The sequence below is a fragment of the Nothobranchius furzeri genome, chromosome 6 (assembly GCF_043380555.1).
Source record: "Nothobranchius furzeri strain GRZ-AD chromosome 6, NfurGRZ-RIMD1, whole genome shotgun sequence".
Classification (NCBI taxonomy): Eukaryota; Metazoa; Chordata; class Actinopteri; order Cyprinodontiformes; family Nothobranchiidae; genus Nothobranchius; species Nothobranchius furzeri.
In genome coordinates, this window is record NC_091746.1 from 73,885,749 (window position 1) to 73,906,168 (window position 20,420).

The 20,420-nt window shown below is 46.5% G+C and overlaps 1 protein-coding gene across 5 annotated transcripts in view; it reads right to left on the reverse strand.

Moving 5' to 3' along the window:
* Positions 1-206: 206 nt before the first annotated feature.
* Positions 207-20,420, reverse strand: part of tjp2a (tight junction protein 2a (zona occludens 2)) — a 53,681-nt gene continuing 33,467 nt past the window's right edge. For 3 of the 5 annotated variants that reach the window (XM_054744914.2, XM_054744919.2, XM_070552554.1), the window contains 17 exons: positions 18,455-18,591; positions 18,298-18,379; positions 18,065-18,215; positions 17,854-17,962; positions 16,888-17,107; positions 12,721-12,908; positions 12,546-12,641; positions 12,391-12,470; positions 12,095-12,305; positions 11,917-12,017; positions 11,617-11,841; positions 11,436-11,534; positions 8,220-8,435; positions 8,084-8,098; positions 997-1,074; positions 770-855; positions 207-533 (listed from right to left, as the gene is read on the reverse strand). In XM_054744914.2, coding sequence (XP_054600889.2) covers positions 383-533; positions 770-855; positions 997-1,074; positions 8,084-8,098; positions 8,220-8,435; positions 11,436-11,534; positions 11,617-11,841; positions 11,917-12,017; positions 12,095-12,305; positions 12,391-12,470; positions 12,546-12,641; positions 12,721-12,908; positions 16,888-17,107; positions 17,854-17,962; positions 18,065-18,215; positions 18,298-18,379; positions 18,455-18,591 — 2,245 coding nt within the window. In that variant the 3' untranslated portion in view covers positions 207-382. The remainder of the gene's footprint in view (positions 534-769; positions 856-996; positions 1,075-8,083; positions 8,099-8,219; positions 8,436-11,435; positions 11,535-11,616; positions 11,842-11,916; positions 12,018-12,094; positions 12,306-12,390; positions 12,471-12,545; positions 12,642-12,720; positions 12,909-16,887; positions 17,108-17,853; positions 17,963-18,064; positions 18,216-18,297; positions 18,380-18,454; positions 18,592-20,420) is intronic. The other 2 variants (XM_054744917.2, XM_054744916.2) reach the window with 2 other exon arrangements.

Consider the following 20,420-nt stretch of genomic DNA (forward strand, 5'->3'; position numbering starts at 1 on the left):
CACACACACACACACACACACACACACACACACACACACACACACACACACACACACACACACACACACACACACACACACACACACACACACACACACACACACACACACACACACACGCATGCACACATAATATTTACACCACAACATCTCCTGTGAGAGACATAAAATCCTCCACTCCAGGTTCTGGTTCTGGTTCTGTACAGCAGGAAGAAAACGCAACAGCTCGAGAACAAAATATAAAAACAAGAAAGTCTGAAATCCGTGTCGGAGCTGGCGTTTCGGCAGGAAATGTGAAGGCGGAGCAGCGACGGTGGCTGTAACCGTGGCAACAGGCACCGTCTGCTTGTAGGCTGGGAGCGATGACCTCACTTCCTGGTTCTCACAGCTCGGTGTCGTTATATTTCTGAGGGTTGTAGTATCCTCTCCGGGCCTGGTCGGACAGTTGGCGCCGGTACTCGGCCTCCCGGTCCTCCAGTCCCCGAGTCTCAGAGTACTGCAGCCTGGGCGTAGCCTGCGGCTCCGCGTTCGAGCTACACACACACACACACACACGCGCACACACACACACACACACACACACACACACACACACACACACACACACACACACACACACACACACACACACACACACACACACACACACACACACACACACACACACACACACACACACACACACACACACACAGGATGGCTTTAGCTTGAATCAGAAATCTATTATTATTTATTTATTTATTTTTACACAGAGAGACGGGGTTCTGACCCGATTGGCTGGGGCCGGTTCAGGTTGGGTTTAGGAAGTTTCACTGGAACGGCGTAGATGTCTGGATGCTTCTGGGCAATTTCCAGCTGAGCAGGAAAAGGCGCAGACCCAGATATGTCAGGAATAATCGCGTCGGAAAAGAAAATACCTCGCTGTGACTGGGCTGGCCCACCTTAACCCAGCACAGTTAACCAGTTAAACCAGTTAGAGCAGTATTCGGATCTTACTCGAGCGTTTTCCGCCTCCTGCAGCTCCAGGAGCCTCTGAGCTCGAGCCAGGTGGTCCATCTTCTCAAAGGCTTTGATCTGGGAGGAGAGGAGCCTTCGTTAATACATCCGTCCTCCATCCTGGAGTGCAGGTGTGAACAGATGCTGCACATCCAGGTGGCGTGATTCACATGAAAGCCACTGTAGCAACACACACGTAGCGTGAGCAGGGCTGTGTTTTGTCCCCCCTGCTGTACATTTTCTACACCAACATGTGCCGAAGCAAACATGAGAGAAGGACAGTTATTAAATATGCTGATGATTCGGTAGTGGTACGCCTCCTGAGAGAAGGGGAACACAGCCATGGACCTGTTCTTGAGGATTTCATCTCTTGGTGTGATGAATCATATCTACAACTTCATGTCATTAAAACAAAAGACATGATCATGGATTTTAGAAGGAAGCCACAACAACAGCGTGATCTTTCCATAATTAAAGGTCAAACTATTGAGCAGGTGACATCATATAAATATTTGGGGACAATTAAGGACAGGGAGCTGGATTTAGAGGAAAACGGTGATGCTGTGGGTGAGAACGGCCAGCAGCGTTTGTACCGCCTTAGAAAACTGGCCTGACTGCATGTGGACAGGACTATAATGTCCACGTTTTATTGTTCTTTTATTGAAAGTGTTTCATCTTTTCCTTAGCCTCGTGGTCTGGTCAGGCCACTCGTAAACAAAAGGAAACGCTGAACAGGATAGTAAAGCTGCTTGGAAAACCAGGAAAAGTGTGGCGCAGCTGTACAGTGGACAGGTAGAGAGGGTTGCTAAAGCGGTTGTTAGGGACACGGCCCCCCCACTGCATGCCCAGTTTACGCTCCTGCCATCTGGACGGAGACTTATTGTGCCAAGGTGCAGGACCAGGAGGTACAAAACTAGCTTTATTCCCGAGGCGGTAACGTTACTCAATAAGAACCGAGTCTGGCGTGGCCATTTTATTTTATTTACTTATTGTTTATTCTTCTTTGATGTGTGTGTCTGTGTGGCTGTGTGGCTGTGTGTATTTGTGTGTGTCTGTGTGTGTCTGTGTGTGTCTGTGTGGCTGTGTGTATTTGTGTGTGTCTGTGTGTGTCTGTGTGTGTCTGTGTGTGTCTGTGTGTATCTGTGTGTATCTGTGTGTGTCTGTGTGTATCTGTGTGTCTGTGTGTGTCTGTGTGTCTGTGTGTGTCTGTGTGTGTCTGTGTGTGTCTGTGTGTCTGTGTGTGTCTGTGTGTCTGTGTGTGGCTGTGTGTATTTGTGTGTATCTGTGTGTGTCTGTGTGTGTCTGTGTGTGTGTCTGTGTGTATCTGTGTGTCTGTGTGTCTGTGTGTGTCTGTGTGGCTGTGTGTATTTGTGTGTATCTGTGTGTGTCTGTGTGTGTCTGTGTGTATCTGTGTGTATCTGTGTGTATCTGTGTGTGTCTGTGTGTGTCTGTGTGTATCTGTGTGTATCTGTGTGTGGCTGTGTGTGTCTGTGTGTGTCTGTGTGGCTGTGTGTATTTGTGTGTGTCTGTGTGGCTGTGTGTATTTGTGTGTGTCTGTGTGTGTCTGTGTGTGTCTGTGTGTATCTGTGTGTGGCTGTGTGTATTTGTGTGTATTTGTGTGTGTCTGTGTGTGTCTGTGTGTGTGTCTGTGTGTGTGTCTGTGTGTGTCTGTGTGTGTCTGTGTGTGTCTGTGTGTGTCTGTGTGTCTGTGTGTGGCTGTGTGTGTCTGTGTGTGTCTGTGTGGCTGTGTGTGTCTGTGTGGCTGTGTGTATTTGTGTGTATTTGTGTGTGTCTGTGTGTGTCTGTGTGTGTCTGTGTGTATCGGTGTGTATCTGTGTGTGTCTGTGTGTGTGTCTGTGTGTATCTGTGTGTGGCTGTGTGTGTCTGTGTGTGTCTGTGTGGCTGTGTGTATTTGTGTGTATTTGTGTGTGTCTGTGTGTGTCTGTGTGTGTCTGTGTGTATCTGTGTGTATCGGTGTGTATCTGTGTGTGTCTGTGTGTGTGTCTGTGTGTATCTGTGTGTATCTGTGTGTGGCTGTGTGTGTCTGTGTGTGTCTGTGTGTGTCTGTGTGGCTGTGTGTATTTGTGTGTGTCTGTGTGTGTCTGTGTGTGGCTGTGTGTATTTGTGTGTGTCTGTGTGTGTCTGTGTGTGGCTGTGTGTATCTGTGTGTGGCTGTGTGTATCTGTGTGTGGCTGTGTGTGGCTGTGTGTATCTGTGTGTGTCTGTGTGCGTCTGTGTGCGTCTGTGTGTGTCTGTGTGTATCTGTGTGCGTCTGTGTGCGTCTGTGTGCATCTGTGTGCATCTGTGTGTATCTGTGTGCATCTGTGTGTATCTGTGTGTGGCTGTGTGTGGCTGTGTGTATCTGTGTGTGTCTGTGTGTGTCTGTGTGTGTCTGTGTGTATCTGTGTGTATCTGTGTGTATCTGTGTGTGTCTATGTGTATCTGTGTGTGGCTGTGTGTATCTGTGTGTGGCTGTGTGTATCTGTGTGTATCTGTGTGTATCTGTGTGCATCTGTGTGTATCTGTGTGTATCTGTGTGTGGCTGTGTGTGGCTGTGTGCATCTGTGTGTATCTGTGTGTGTCTGTGTGTATCTGTGTGTGGCTGTGTGTGTCTGTGTGTGTCTGTGTGTGTCTGTGTGTATCTGTGTGTGTCTATGTGTGGCTGTGTGTGGCTGTGTGTATCTGTGTGTATCTGTGTGTGTCTGTGTGTGTCTGTGTGTGTCTGTGTGTGTCTGTGTGTGTGTCTGTGTGTATCTGTGTGTGGCTGTGTGTGGCTGTGTGTGGCTGTGTGTGTCTGTGTGTGTCTGTGTGGCTGTGTGTGTCTGTGTGTGGCTGTGTGTATTTGTGTGTGTCTGTGTGTATCTGTGTGTGGCTGTGTGTATTTGTGTGTGGCTGTGTGCATCTGTGTGTGTCTGTGTGCATCTGTGTGTGTCTGTGTGTATCTGTGTGTTTCTGTGTGTATCTGTGTGCGTCTGTGTGCATCTGTGTGCGTCTGTGTGCGTCTGTGTGCGTCTGTGTGCATCTGTGTGCATCTGTGTGTATCTGTGTGTATCTGTGTGTGGCTGTGTGCATCTGTGTGTATCTGTGTGTGGCTGTGTGTATCTGTGTGTGTCTGTGTGTGGCTGTGTGTATCTATGTGTATCTGTGTGTGGCTGTGTGTATCTGTGTGTGTCTGTGTGTGTCTGTGTGTATCTGTGTGTGTCTATGTGTATCTGTGTGTGGCTGTGTGCGGCTGTGTGTATCTGTGTGTGGCTGTGTGCATCTGTGTGTGTCTGTGTGTGTCTGTGTGTATCTGTGTGTGTCTACAGGTGCTGGCCAGTAAATTAGAATATCATCAAAAGGTTGAAAATATTTCAGTAATTCCATTCAAAACGTGAAACTTGTACATTATATTCATGCAATGCACACAGACCAATGTATTTCCGATGTTTATTACGTTTAATTTTGATATTTATAGGTGACAACCAATGAAAACATCAAATCTGGTATCTCAGAAAATTAGAATATTCTAAAGGCCAATGAAAAAATGTTTGTTTCTCTAATGTTGGCCAACTGAAAAGAATGAACATGAAAAGAATGTGCATGTATAGCACTCAATACTTAGTCGGGGCTCCTTTTGCCTCAATAACTGCAGTAATGCGGCGTGGCATGGACTCGATCAGTCTGTGGCACTGCTCAGGTGTTATGAGAGCCCAGGTTGCTCTGATAGTCGTCTTCAGCTCCTCTGCATTGTTGGGTCTAGCGTATTGCTTCCTCCGCTTCACAATACCCCATAGATTTTCTATGGGGTTAAGGTCAGGCGAGTTTGCTGGCCAATCAAGGACAGGGATACCATGGTCCTTGAACCAGGTGCTGGTGGTTTTGGCACTGTGTGCAGGTGCCAAGTCCTGTTGAAAGGTGAAGTCTGCATCCCCATAAAGTTGGTCAGCAGCAGGAAGCATGAAGTGCTCTAAAACTTCCTGGTAGACGGCTGCATTGACCCTGGACCTCAGGAAACAGAGTGGGCCAACACCGGCAGATGACATGGCACCCCACACCATCACTGACGGTGGAAACTTTACACTGGACCTCATGCAACGTGGATTCTGTGCTTCTCCGCTCTTCCTCCAGACTCTGGGTCCTTGATTTCCAAAGGAAATGCAGAACTTGCTTTCATCAGAAAACATAACTTTGGACCACTCAGCATCAGTCCAGTCCTTTTTGTCCTTGGCCCAGGCGAGACGCTTCTTGCGCTGTTTCATGTTCAAGAGTGGCTTGACACACGGAATGCGACACCTGAATCCCATGTCTTTCATGAGTCTCCTCATGGTGGTTCTTGAAGCGCTGACTCCAGCTGCAGTCCACTCTTTGTGGATCTCTCCCACATTTTTGAATGGGTTTGTCGTCACAATTCTCTGCAGGGTGCGGTTATCCCTAGAGCTTGTACACTTTTTTCTACCACATTTTTTCCGTCCCTTCGCCTGTCTGTTAATGTGCTTGGACACAGAGCTCTGCGAACAGCCAGCTTCTTTAGCAATCACCTTTTGTGTCTTGCCCTCCTTGTGCAAGGTGTCAATGATTGTCTTTTGGACAGCTGTTAAGTCAGAAGTCTTCCCCATGATTGTGGTGCCTTCAAAACAAGACTGAGGGACCTTTTAAAGGCCTTTGCAGGTGTTTTGAGTAAATCAGCTGATTAGAGTGGCAGCAGGTGTCTTCTATATTCAGCCTTTTCAGAATATTCTAATTTTTTGAGATACCAAATTTGGAGTTTTCATTAGTTGTCACTTATGAATATCAAATTTAAATGTAATGAACATTGGAAATACATTGGTCTGTGTGCATTGCATGAATATAATGTACAAGTTTCACGTTTTGAATGGAATTACTGAAATATTTTCAACCTTTTGATGATATTCTAATTTACTGGCCAGCACCTGTATGTGTATCTGTGTGTGGCTGTGTGTATCTGTGTGTGGCTGTGTGTATCTGTGTGTGTCTGTGTGTATCTGTGTGTGGCTGTGTGCATCTGTGTGTATCTGTGTGTATCTGTGTGTGTCTATGTGTATCTGTGTGTGGCTGTGTGCGGCTGTGTGTATCTGTGTGTGGCTGTGTGCATCTGTGTGCATCTGTGTGTGTCTGTGTGTGTCTGTGTGTATCTGTGTGTGTCTATGTGTATCTGTGTGTGGCTGTGTGCATCTGTGTGTATCTGTGTGTGGCTGTGTGCATCTGTGTGCGGCTGTGTGTGTCTGTGTGTGTCTGTGTGTGTCTGTGTGTGTCTGTGTGTATCTGTGTGTGTCTGTGTGTGTGGCTGTGTGTAACCTGGGCACTAATTCTCGTGTCACATGGCTAATCAAATTTACCTGTGGGTATTAATAAAGTGACCTTGAACCTTGAGGAAGACGCCAGAACGGGGTTAGGCTGGTGGCTTCCTACGGCTTTTAGGTGTACAGAAATAATCTCTCGGCTGATTTTACCTCGAAGTCCTTTGTTGTACATTTTAAGCTGTTATTTGTGTTCGTTAACTTCTCACTTATTTTAGGAAGCATCGGGGTGAACCAGCATGCCTAAAATCCCAGTATGGTACGGTCCGTGGTCACAGCTCGGTTTGCTGAGGGAGCAAACGGGTACGGCTTTAACGACATTCAAAATAAAACTAAATTCTCCTACAAAATATTCATAAAATGTATAAAGTACAAACAAATCATCGTTTTTATAAACTAGAAGCGATCCAGATCAGAGTTGAGCTTCAGGCGACAGGATTAAGTGTCTTATTTCCTGATATTTACACATCTCTCATCTGATTGGCTAACCGCAACACAACTACCGCTGACTAAGTTCGCTCTGCAACGTTGATGTTTTATCTCCACAAACAAGCCTGGAGGAGTTCTGCTGTGTGGTGGAGTTGCTAATGCTAACAGTTAGCTTCTACTAGCTGAGACGTTCTCTGCTGTTTCCTGGACGCTAAACCACCAACAGTCTTCCCCGCCGTGAGTGCAGATAGGTGAGTCCATGAATGTTAGTGACAGGGTGAATTGATCTGTCAAGATTTTCTACTCCTATTTTCTATCAGAAGCTAATCCAGGAGGTAGGTGTAGGAAACTATTTCATGTTCAGCCTGCATGTTAAACTCACAGTGAACCGTTCTAATTAGAAATATTCAATAAAAATTGTTTTCGGTGCTCCACACCTTTAATAACGTTCGTCTGTATTCATTAGGAAAGTCATTTCATTTATTATCTTCCTAAAGTTTTAAAACGCACAACAGCAGTTTATGAGCCAGAAAATTAAATGGGTGTATGTTGAGAATGTCAAATTATTCTGAAAGAAAATTGTAAAATAAAAAAAATTAATGATATTAAATATGTTTAACTCATACGCTGCCAGCGTTTCTCACCATTTTGACTGTTGTTTTAAGATGACAGAACGTTGCGCGCTAGGATGATGTCGACGCCAAAACAACCAAAACAAAGAGGAGACTCACCTCTTACATCAGGAAGAATCTGCGCGTTTCGAGCGTTATCCGTTCTTTCATAATCCGTTGTTGAATTGTGATCGGCAGACGCTTTTCCGGTTCGCTCCTCACTTTTTTTTTACAGCAGCAGCCCAGAACGATCTCCTAACACATGGATGTTCTGCTTCCTGATCACATGACGTGTGACGTACGCGGATGAAGATCGGCTTTAGAGCTGGGATGTTTGTTCTCACAGAGGCGGGGGCTCGTCCGACGCCCACACAGTAAAAACACGCAAATGACGACTAGTCGTCAATGGCAGTGAACGAGTTAATCTGAATTTTTAGGATTCAAAGGCATCTTTATGGACCAGAGAAATAACATGTTAACTGAAATGTTCATTATTAGACTATTTTAAAGGCAAAAGTACCTAAATTTAAAGGAGACACTGAGATTTTCTCTGAGGTCAACTAAAAATCACAAAAGTGAGATTTGAACCCTCAAACTTTTTTATATTTTTTCGTACGATTGACTGTTTAAGTTTGAGTGAATATAATTATATTTTCATGCTTCTTGTTTCTATATTTAGCCTGATCCCCTTATTACCCCGTTACCTGTGACCTGAAACAAACAGTGGGTGCGGACATTAGTAGTTACCTGGTGACCCATTCGCTATTTCATATTTCACAGAGAAAGCAAAGGAGGAAGAAAAGAAGGAAAATAAAAGTCAGTTAAGAAAGGCAGAAAAAGCAGGAGGGGAACATCTGCAGCAGATGTATGCTTTACTGCTGACCTTTCCGAGGAAGGACTTGTTGGCGGGATCTTCCTCCGTTTCGTCCTTCCCAGTACTCTGCTCCTCCGATGACTGGTTCAGTCGGCCGATGGCGGGTTTCTGAGCTACGGGCGGGGGGAGCGGCCGGCTTCCCATAGCGGCGTCGCTGCTGCTGATGGTGCTGCTGGATTGGGACTCGTAGCTCCGGGTGGAGTCGTTCCGAGTCTGGGTCCGCAACTAAACAACGGGCAAAGTTTGGGAATTTCAGACACTTGTTAAGTAGGTTTCCGTTAGTTTTCAGAAAACGCAGGACAAAAGATCATTTTATGTTGAGAAAAACAACCGACATAAATTCCCAGACGATTTGACTTTCAGCTACAACATATCTGTAAAACAAATATGGTCGACACGGTGTGAAAATTTTACCTCACGGTTATTGTGACCAAAATTACCACGGTTTTCGGTATTATCGCGGTATTTATTTTTTAAACGTGCTACATTTTCACAAAATTAAATAAACCCTGTATGTCAGGAAAATATTGTCCTCAGTTTGTGTCTAAATTTAGCCTAAAATGTGTTATTTTGTAATTATGTTGTTTATTTGTTTACATTTTTCCCTTTAGTCTTTAAAATACCAAGAATTGCCCATAACTTCTTATTTTTTGTCCGTTTGATGTCATCATTTTAAAAATATTAGACCAGATGATACTCAGTACTCCAGTAGCCTTCTAATCAGATACTTTTTTACCCTTACTTGAGTAATAAACCCTATATCAGGAAAATATCGTCCTTGGTTTGTGTCCTTCCAGTGAGCTTTGCAGATGTGGGAAAATGTCATCAGGCAGTAATCGTTGTTAAATACATAATTATTCTCGGAGAGAGACCAACTCTTATCTGCCCCTGGGAGCCCCGTAATGCATAGCGTCATTTCAGTATGGGGGTGCCCGTGACACGGTTTATATGCAGGTAGCGGCGCTGCGGCTGCTTTATACAGGTGCTGGCCAGTAAATTAGAATATCATCAAAAGGTTGAAAATATTTCAGTAATTCCATTCAAAACGTGAAACTTGTACATTATATTCATGCAATGCACACAGACCAATGTATTTCCAATGTTCATTACATTTAAATTTGATATTCATAAGTGACAACTAATGAAAACTCCAAATTTGGTATCTCAAAAAATTAGAATATTCTGAAAAGGCTGAATATAGAAGACACCTGCTGCCACTCTAATCAGCTGATTTACTCAAAACACCTGCAAAGGCCTTTAAAAGGTCCCTCAGTCTTGTTTTGAAGGCACCACAATCATGGGGAAGACTTCTGACTTAAAAGCTGTCCAAAAGACAATCATTGACACCTTGCACAAGGAGGGCAAGACACAAAAGGTGATTGCTAAAGAAGCTGGCTGTTCGCAGAGCTCTGTGTCCAAGCACATTAACAGACAGGCGAAGGGACGGAAAAAATGTGGTAGAAAAAAGTGTACAAGCTCTAGGGATAACCGCACCCTGCAGAGAATTGTGACGACAAACCCATTCAAAAATGTGGGGGAGATCCACAAAGAGTGGACTGCAGCTGGAGTCAGCGCTTCAAGAACCACCACGAGGAGACTCATGAAAGACATGGGATTCAGGTGTCGCATTCCGTGTGTCAAGCCACTCTTGAACATGAAACAGCGCAAGAAGCATCTCGCCTGGGCCAAGGACAAAAAGGACTGGACTGATGCTGAGTGGTCCAAAGTTATGTTTTCTGATGAAAGCAAGTTCTGCATTTCCTTTGGAAATCAAGGACCCAGAGTCTGGAGGAAGAGCGGAGAAGCACAGAATCCACGTTGCATGAGGTCCAGTGTAAAGTTTCCACCATCAGTGATGGTGTGGGGTGCCATGTCATCTGCCGGTGTTGGCCCACTCTGTTTCCTGAGGTCCAGGGTCAATGCAGCCGTCTACCAGGAAGTTTTAGAGCACTTCATGCTTCCTGCTGCTGACCAACTTTATGGGGATGCAGACTTCACCTTTCAACAGGACTTGGCACCTGCACACAGTGCCAAAACCACCAGCACCTGGTTCAAGGACCATGGTATCCCTGTCCTTGATTGGCCAGCAAACTCGCCTGACCTTAACCCCATAGAAAATCTATGGGGTATTGTGAAGCGGAGGATGCAATACGCTAGACCCAACAATGCAGAGGAGCTGAAGACGACTATCAGAGCAACCTGGGCTCTCATAACACCTGAGCAGTGCCACAGACTGATCGAGTCCATGCCACGCCGCATTACTGCAGTTATTGAGGCAAAAGGAGCCCCGACTAAGTATTGAGTGCTATACATGCACATTCTTTTCATGTTCATTCTTTTCAGTTGGCCAACATTAGAGAAACAAACATTTTTTCATTGGCCTTTAGAATATTCTAATTTTCTGAGATACCAGATTTGATGTTTTCATTGGTTGTCACCTATAAATATCAAAATTAAACGTAATAAACATCGGAAATACATTGGTCTGTGTGCATTGCATGAATATAATGTACAAGTTTCACGTTTTGAATGGAATTACTGAAATATTTTCAACCTTTTGATGATATTCTAATTTACTGGCCAGCACCTGTATAGCCACTCGTTGCCTTCTCCCTCAACCCAAATCCTCGGATCACGCATTTTAGCTAAAACGCTAACGTTAGCTTGCCTTGCGTTGACTGTAGAGTTGTGGGTGATGGTCACGCAGATGTGTCGTGAGATTTGAAGCGTTGCTGCCTTTCACAGACACTTTTTCTGATCGTGCTGCAAACAGGATAGCCGTCTTCTATCAGCTGTCCCTCGGCATTCTTCAAATATCCAAAAGATGCCCGTACTTCCCACTTTGTCTTCTTTGAGGGATAATAAATGTCCTGAGGGCTGCCGTCTCCTCCTTTGGCCATTATTTCAGCTTTAGCTTCAAGAAAGTTTTGGTTGTAAACAGCAAAGCGCGCATGTGCCGCCGGCAACTTCAGCAGATGATACGGTGGCTGGTAAGGGTCACCGCGCCTACACCGCAGCCACGCTAATCCACCGAGATAATATATGTTTTTTCAAAAACAAGACGGTTATTATTATTGTCAACTTTTTTACCAGGGTTACCGCTACACCGGTTGCCGTGACAACCCTAAAATGAGTTAGACATTTCAGCTCGCTCACAAACCTCCAGCGGGATGCTACTTAGCTAGCTGGTGGCTAGCTGGGGGAAGAGGAAAGGATGAGTCTCACCTTCGGGGGTTCGGGGACAAAAGAAGGGGGAGGACTGGGGTCTCTGCTGACCTCTCTGCTTCCTGCTGTCCTCGTGCGACGGGGATCAGGGTGAGACCTCTACACACAGAGGACAGGTTATGACATCACACGACAGGGAAGGAAAGGTTAGGGCATGAAGGCTGTCTGATTTGTTGTCCACCTCGTCTGCCAGCACCGGTTCCGACGACCGGCTGATGGCTGAAACGGGCTGCGGCTCGTCCAGCGTCTCGTCCAGTTCATTGTCGGTATAAGCCCCGCCCTCATCCGCAGTGTCGTCATAGTCGCTGGTGAGGCGGCTGTCCATGCTGAGGTAGTCGGCGCTCATGGCTGACAGGTAGGACATGCGGTCGTCCTGGAGATCCAAGTCTTCTTCTGATCCGTCCATCTGAGGAACCAGGATGGAAAACGTGACGCGAAGTCGGGAGCGCCAACTCACCGGCAGCCAATGACCGACACTCACCTTCCCGTCGGACACCCACACGGCTCTGTCCTGCTGCTCCTGGATGGAATCCTTCACGCTGCCGTACCACGCGTCGTTCGCCGAGTTCAGATCGATGGTCGCTGCACTCACACCAGAATCAGGTTCAGAGCTGAGAATCCCCACCGAGTGACCAAAGGAAGCCTGAAGCTCCACCTACCTGTGAACAGGTGTGAGCAGGTCTTCTTCAGCTTGACGGCCTGCTCGTATAATTTCCGCGCGCTGCGTTTGGATCCGGGCATGAGGCGGTTCCTCATGGTCTTCACTCCCTGTTTGCTGTCTGGGTTCATGAATATGACGATGGGATACCACTGGGCGTAGTTCAAGGTGTCCACGGCTTTTGGAGTGACATCCAGAAGGGCGTGGCGTTCCTGGACAAATGAAGGGCGGAGCTTAAAGGTTAGCTAATCCGAGAGGCTCTGTATGAAGAGGCTTTACTTCTCCAGAGAACCGTACCTCTTCTATGATCTTTCTGATGGTGTTCAGTCTCACCACACCGGAGGACTTCTCTGTCCCCGCGTCCTTCGGCTCCGTTTCTGTAGGGAGAAGGGGGAAGCTGAGGGAGGGGGGTTCTGTGTGGCGGACAAAATTTAAGTAAACAAAACACTTACTGGCAATGACAAACTCGTCCGGGAGGTCGTTGGCCAATTTCTCATTCACCGCATCAGAAATGGGCCCAAAAATCACCACAGGCCTCCTGAAACCAGCTGAACACGACAAAGACATGATAAGAACCAAACACGGGCGACTCGGCACGGAAGCTGCTGGAAAACCGCCTTCACCTACCTTCACGTAACACCACCCTCTCGTAGGCGGGGAACCTAGTGGTGACCGGCATGACACTCTGGTCATCCCGACTCTTACGCAGGTCCTTCTTCTTCACTGCCCTTTGACCTCTCAGCCTCCAGAAGTCTCCTCGGTCATTGCCTGATGCCACAGGGGCCGTGTTCTGGACGTTGGCCATTTGCTCGGCCCTGAAGGACAAAAACCCAAAACGGAGTTAGAGGAAACTGAACTACAGGTATGAGGATGCCATAAAGGTCTCATTGACCAAGAAACCGTGCACTTCCTGTTCTCTCTCAAACATAACTGATGATTCCGATTGGCATTTGTGGGTCAAGGAAACAGTTCTTCTAACCCCATCACCTCGATTAGCCGCAGAAAAACAAAAGACGGAAAGACGGAAGTCAGAAAAAGCACGTCTTCTATGTCGGAGGCTAAAGTCGTATTTATGGTCCCGCCCACAGGAAAGAGAGCAGAGCACATCTTAACCAGCAGGAGCTATCCGTTAGCGTACCGATGGGATGTTTAAAAGCAGTGCAACGATGAAGGGTCCGGTGCAATGTGGATCGGGTGGCAGACCAAGGCGGGAGCCTTGGCGGTCCGATCCCCGGACAAGAAAACTGGTTTTTGGGACATGGAACGTCATCTCGCTGGCGGGGAAGGAGCAGGAGCTTGTGGCAGAGGTTGAGCGGTACCGGCTAGATATAGTCGGACTCACCTCGACACATAGCATAGGCTCTGGAACCCAAGTCCTTGAGAGGGGTTGGACCCTCTCCTTTGCTGGAGTTTCTCCAGGTGAGAGGCGGAGGGCTGGGGTTGGCTTTTTGTTAGCCCCAAGACTCTCTGCCTGTGTGTTGGGGTTTACCCCGGGTGACGAGAGGGTAGCTTCCCTGCGCCTTCGGGTCGGGGAACGGGTCCTGACTGTTGTTTGTGCTTATGGGCCAAATATCAGCTCAGAGTACCCACACTTTTTGGAGTCCCTGGGACGAGTGCTAGATAGTGCTCCATCAGGGGACTCCATTGTCCTGTTGGGGGACTTCAATGCTCACGTGGGCAATGACAGCATGACCTGGAGGGGTGTGATTGGGAGGAACGGCCCGCCTGATCTGAACTCGAGTGGTGTTTCGTTATTGGACTTCTGTGCAAGCCGCAGTTTGGCCATAATGAACACCATGTTCGAACATAAGGATGCCCATCGGTACACTTGGTACACTCCATACCCTTGCAAGGGTGATGGAGGGGGCATGGGAGTTTTCCCAACCAATCCACATGTGTTTTGTGGATTTGGAGAAGGCTTATGACCGTGTCCCCAGGGACACCCTGTGGGGGACGCTCCAGGAGTATGGGGTGGGTGGCTTTCTGTTAAGGGCCATTCAGTCCCTTTACCAGAGGAGCGTGAGTTTGGTCCGCATTGCCGGTAGTAAGTCGGACCTGTTCCCGGTGAGGGTTGGACTCTGCCAGGGCTGCCCTTTGTTACCGGTTCTGTTCATTACCTTTATGGACAGAATTTCTAGGCGCAGCCGTGGTGTGGAGTGTGTCGAGTTTGGTGGCAGGAGAATCTCGTCTCTGCTTTTTGCGGATGATGTGGTCCTCCTAGCTTCATCCAGCTCTGACCTTCAGCTCTTGCTGGGTAGGTTCGCGGCCGAGTGTGAAGCGGCTGGGATGAGGATCAACACCTCCAAATCTAAGACCATGGTTCTCGACCGGAAAAGGATGGCTTGCCAACTCTGGGTCGGGGGAGAGGTCCTACCTCAAGTGGAGGAGTTCAAGTATCTCGGGGTCTTGTTCAAGAGTGAGGGTAGGAGGGATAGGGAGATCGACAGGCGGATTGGTTCGGCGTCTGCAGTGATGCGGACGCTGAGCCGATCTGTCGTGGTGAAGAGGGAGCTGAGCCAGAAAGCCAGGCTCTTGATTTACCGGTCGATCTACGTCCCAATCCTCACCTATGGTCATGAGCTTTGGGTAATGACCGAAAGAACGAGATCGCGGATACAAGCGGCCGAAATGAGTTTCCTCCGTAGGGTGGCCGGGCTCAGCCTTAGAGATAGGGCGAGGAGCTCGGACATTCGGGAGGGACCCGAAGTAGAACCGCTGCTCCTCCGGATCGAAAGGAGCCAGTTGAGGTGGTTTGGGCATCTGGTCAGGATGCCTCCTGGACACCTCCCCGGGGAGGTGTTTCGGGCATGTCCTGCCGGCAGGAGGCCCCCGGGTCGACCCAGGACACGTTGGAGAGGTTACATCTCCAATCTGGTCTGGGAACTCCTTGGGGTCCTGCCGGAGGAGCTGGTGGAGAAGGCCGGGGAGAGGACGGTCTGGAGCTCCCTAGTTGGGATGCTGCCCCCGCGACCCGGACCCGGATAAGCGGAGGAAGACGACGACGACGACAACAACAACGGCAATGATTGTTTGGGGAGAATTTACACGCTAAATTCTTACTAGGAGGCTGTTTGTATCGGCAGGAAATACACTCCCCTATTTACAAATCCTAAATATTAACGAGTAAGACTCTCTAACCCATCATTTTACACCCTCTCCACTCACCCAACCAACCTCTACCCCCTAAAACAGGAGCGCCATAGCCTTTTCTGTACAGAAAACAACTCACAAGGCATTCATTCATACTAGAAGCTTCATATTACTGACCGAACAGGCATCTTCAACAAAAATGGTCTTTTCACGTCCACAAGGGCCCAATTAATGTCCTTCAATGAAACAGTTGATCCTAATTTATGTTTCTCTGTCTGTCGGGACGACGCCCACAACGCCATTATCCATACTTTCGAGGGATCTCCGACAGGCTCGCAAGGATGGACGGAGTCGAGCTCTGTTTTCTTAAGCCTGATTTATACTTCTCCACGAGCTCCGCGATGCACATCGAGTGTCGGACAGGTTTTCACATTCAAACTTCTGTTCAGGCAGCGGAGCGTTGCAAAGCAATTCCCCGCCAGGACAACAGAGGGCGTAGCACTGTTCTGTGGTATCCTGTCACCATAACACTCATGTATCCGGTCCTCGATGGTGTATTTACTAATGTGTTTATATATTTCAGAGACTTAACACAGACAAATTAGTCCTTTGTTCTCCTCCACCTCTTCATGCAGTCACCACCTCTAAACCCACATTTTCCGTCGTTTCCGTCCACGTTTGCTCCGTGTTTTGTACTCCTTCACTCACGGGTGAATACGTTAATGCTTTCTGACTTTTTCCGCGATGCATTCTTCAATCTGTTCTGGGTCTGTCGCTAAATATCCGTTTACCTTTCAACAGAGCTACAGCGGTGCTGGTGACGAATATACAGGCAGCGGCGTCCTGACCAATCACAAGCTTGAGATCTCCGGCACTTTCGACGGATGTTTAAAATTTTGGGCATGTCTCCGTCACCCTCTGCGAGCCCGTCAGAGAGCGTTGCACCGACGCATAATGGCGTTGCGTGTCTCAGCACTGACGCAGACGGAAAGTATAAATCAGGCTTAAACATCTGTCCAATAAGACACACAAGCTTGTGATTGGTCAGGACGCCGCTGTCATCTACAAAGAGATGACAGCGGCGTCATCAAAAACAAAGAGAGAAGATATATAGCGGCAGACACGGAAAAGCTTGAATACCTCGCGACAAATTCTAAAAATATGAAAGTTTTATTCCCCCGTGAACGGAGGAGTGAAAAGATCCACGGCAAGCGTTTTATTTTAATGGGCAGAAATGACGGGAAACGTGGGTTTAGAGGTGGCGAGCGCATGAAGAGGTGGAGAAAAATGAGGGCCAAAATTGTCCGTGCTAAAAAGTCTTAAATACAAAAAACACAACATAAACACACTATCTTGGACCGGATACACGACTGACACTCCCCAGGAGACTGAGAAGTCTGAGGACAATTTGTCTCCGACCGTGTGTGTGTCTCCCTTGTGGAGCTGACGGAGAAGTATAAATGAAGTTTAGTCCACAACAAGTCTTATGTCCAGAACCCAGCATAATACATCGCTAAAACCTTCCGTTACTATACGTCTGTTTACCCAGTTAGCTCTAACCTAACGTCAATCTAAACGTCCTGAAAACCTTTACACCTAAAAAACAAAAAAACACTTCACGAAAACTCCCTAAATCGTTCTCGTTTTCTACTGAAAAAATGTCGGACCACAATGGCACCAATCCCATCAGGATGCAACACTCACCTGCTCTTGTTGGGAATGATCCCCTTCTCCAGCAGCTGGTTATCCTTGTCGGTACGGATGGCCAGCCAGTGGCCCAGCTTGCCATCGTAAAGCGTATCTGTGACTTTAAAGATCTCTCCTCTGGTGAAGGGGAGGCTCTGTGGGGTCTCCTTGTCGTACTCAAAGTGGGTTCTGATGAAGAACGAGTCTCCTCTGCCAGAGGCTAGAATGTCTTTGTAGACTTCAACAAACACAGAACTGTTACTTCCCTCTTTTGTTTGCTTTAGACAGATTTGAAGGAGTTGATGTTCATTTATGGTTTCTCAGTGCCAAGGAACCTTGCCTTGATGTCTTGGCCCCGCCCCGGTTGCCTAGGAGATACGTCGTCGGGAGCCACCAAGACGTGTTCCAGTGTTCATGTTCTACCAAGGCGTGTGTTCTCCGTTTGTTAGCCGTTTAGCTAGCTGAGCGAGGATACACGGGATGTGTCTTGTAGCCTAGCCTTGGTCAAAAATTACCCAGAATACACCGCGGTATTTTCAAAAGGACGGTGGATCAGAAGCCGGCAGCTACTTCGGGGACAATTTTAAAGTTTAAAAGTAAGTCAGCTAATTTAAAATGTTATTTTAGATCCAAATAAGTTATCAATTGTTGGCTAGTTGCTTAGTAGTTGCAGCTTTGGTGGCTAGCGGGTAGTAACTCGCTTATATATTTAATTTAATAAACAAACACAATTTAAAAAGTAAAAGGCTTGTTATTTATTTATATTGAAACTAATACGTATAAAATATAACGTTAGCTCCACTGTCATGTGACTTTACGTGATCACCGTGGAAGCCGCGGTCACGTAATGCTAGTCTGTTCCATTTAACCGTTTTCTTTGACCAAGGAAGGACAATGTCCTCGTAAGCAAGGCGCCTGGCCTCGCAAGACATGGCCTCGCATGGCCAGGCACCTCGACACTGAGAAACACCCTAAGATTCCTACCTTCAGGTTTACTCTGAGCCAAAATAGTCACATCTTCTCCTTTTGGGACCTCCAGGAGGTAGAGGACGGCATCTTCACGAACCATCCCTCTGAAGTCCACGTTGTTTACCTGACACGTTCAAACAAATAAATGGTTATGACACGTTTATTATCATTTCAGCGGTGCCTCGTCACATACGTCTGAAGTTCGTGAAGGAAACAAACACGACACCTTCATGATCTGGTCTCCTGTGCGAAGACCCTCCTGCTCAGCGGCACTGTCCTCTTGAACACCAGCAATGAAGATGCCAACATCATTTCCTCCTGCCAGCCTCAGACCAACGCTGTCGCCTTTCTTAAAACGCACCATCACCGTGTTTGGCCTGCATTTATTCAAACAAGGAAGGAAATGAAAGAAATACACTAGAAAAACCTCTAAATGGGAGCCATTTGTGGAACACTGACCCATAAACTTCCTGGTCTTCTACGCTCGGCTTCAGTGGAACTTTTGGAGGAATACTCTGAACTCTCGGAGCAACGACTGGCGCTGCAGAAACAAACCGTTTACTTCACCAAACATGTGTTTTATTAACTTTTTAAAAACATTTACAAACGTGTTTACCTGGTGGCGTCGCCGATCGAGAATCCTCCCTCTCTGCCTGTAAAGGGGGCGTGTCTTCAACATGCTTCTCTGCACCTCTGAATGGTGTCGGCATGGCGCCCATTTTGGCCAGCCTGCTAGGTGGGTCCTCTCTGATGCTAACACAAAGTCAAATATAAGAGCAGGAAGTCCTGTTGCCACAGAACACCACAGGAGTCCCCCAGGGTCCAGTCCTGGGAACCCTGTTGATCTTAAATGTGCTCCAAACTCACAATTTCTCATAACTGAAATACACAGAAAACATGTAAAATAAAGTACGTAGACCGGTTAATAGTCCCAAAAGAAAATTCTAATCAAAAGCATTTCCTTTGAAAAGAACTAAAACAGAAGTTTATATTAAAGGTCCAGAAATTATGTCCTGACTTTCTTTAACTCATTCACTGCCAATGATGACTAAAGTCATCATTTACATGTTTTTACTGTGTGGGCGTCGGACGAGCCCCCGCACCGTGAGAACAAACATCTCAGCTCTAAAGCCGATCTTCATCCGCATACGTCACACGTCACGTGATCAGGAAGTAGAACATCCATGTGTTAGGAGATCGTTTTGGGCCGCTGCTGTAAAAAAAGTGAGGTGCATACCGGAAAAGCTTCTGTCGATCACAATTCAACAACGGATTATGAAAGAACGGATAACGCTCGAAACGTGCGGATTCTTCCTGATGTAAGAGGTGAGTCTCCGCTTTGTTTTGGTTGTTTTGGCGTCAACATCATCCTAGCACGCAACGTTCTGTGACTTAAAATAAAACAGTAAAAACGGTGAGAAACACTGGCAGCGGATGGCTTTATCGATCAGGAAATAGCTGGCAGCGAATGAGTTAACACTGGTATCGACCAAAAAAATAAAAAAAAAATAAAAAATCCAGTTGATCTCCACAAGTTTCGAACAGCTTTCTGAACAAAGTCCTAACCACTAACCCTTGCCTAGAGTCGATACGGATTCAGCTAAGTAACATACGTTTCTGCTTGGTTTCCATCTCTCATATCTGATAAATGCACTAGTTCTGCTTTCTGATTTAGATTTTTCTCAAGAGGTAAAAATTTTGCAAACACTCTTTTGTTTCCAATTTCTGATTAATTTGAAGCATTTAATATTTGGCCAAAATCTTTGTCAGCAGGTCAGAATGGTATCGGCCTTGGAAACAACAATCGGTACGTTTCTGCTCATACTGCTGCCTTCTATTCACAAAAGCCAGCTTCAGCCAGACTTTCCTCATCTGTGGCCCGTGATGGTGGAATGATCCCAACCAGAGACTTTTTCCCAGACTTCACGGGACCAATTTTCCTTTCTAATTTTTGGGGCAAGTCTGTTCTCATTCTGCGGTTTCAAAAGCGCCTCCCGGGACTGAATTAAACACGTTTATTCAGCCAATGCACATTATGAAATTCAAACACCTGAAGGGTTAAAAATGAACAATTATTTTAATAAATCCAAGCTTCAAAATATTCTCATTATTGTAAGTTGTTTTTCCACATACAGCTATTTTAAATAGTGAATGGGCTGAGCATTACACAGCATAATCCTGCATTATCCCAATTTATTTCTCCTGTATCCAACCACACAAACAGCATCCCAATAAATCATGTCTAATTCTTTACTTAGAACATTTAACTGTGTCGTAACTCCAAAATCAGCCGGTTTGAATGTTTTTATAGAAAAAGGGGAAAATTAATTGTGGGGATAGGTATATTATTAAGATAGCAGATTATATTTTTTTAAGTGATTAAGTTGATTTTTATGTTTTTTTTTAATTATACAGGAAAATAAATGTGTAAAAAAAGGAAATAAGATGAAACAAAGAGGAACTGCTGGTTCCATACACTCAAACATGGTTTAAGGGAGCGTTCCACTTTACAAAACCAAACATTTTGCCAGTTTGTGACAGTAAACTGGTCGAGGTCGAGTCAGAAACTCGATCTCTGGATT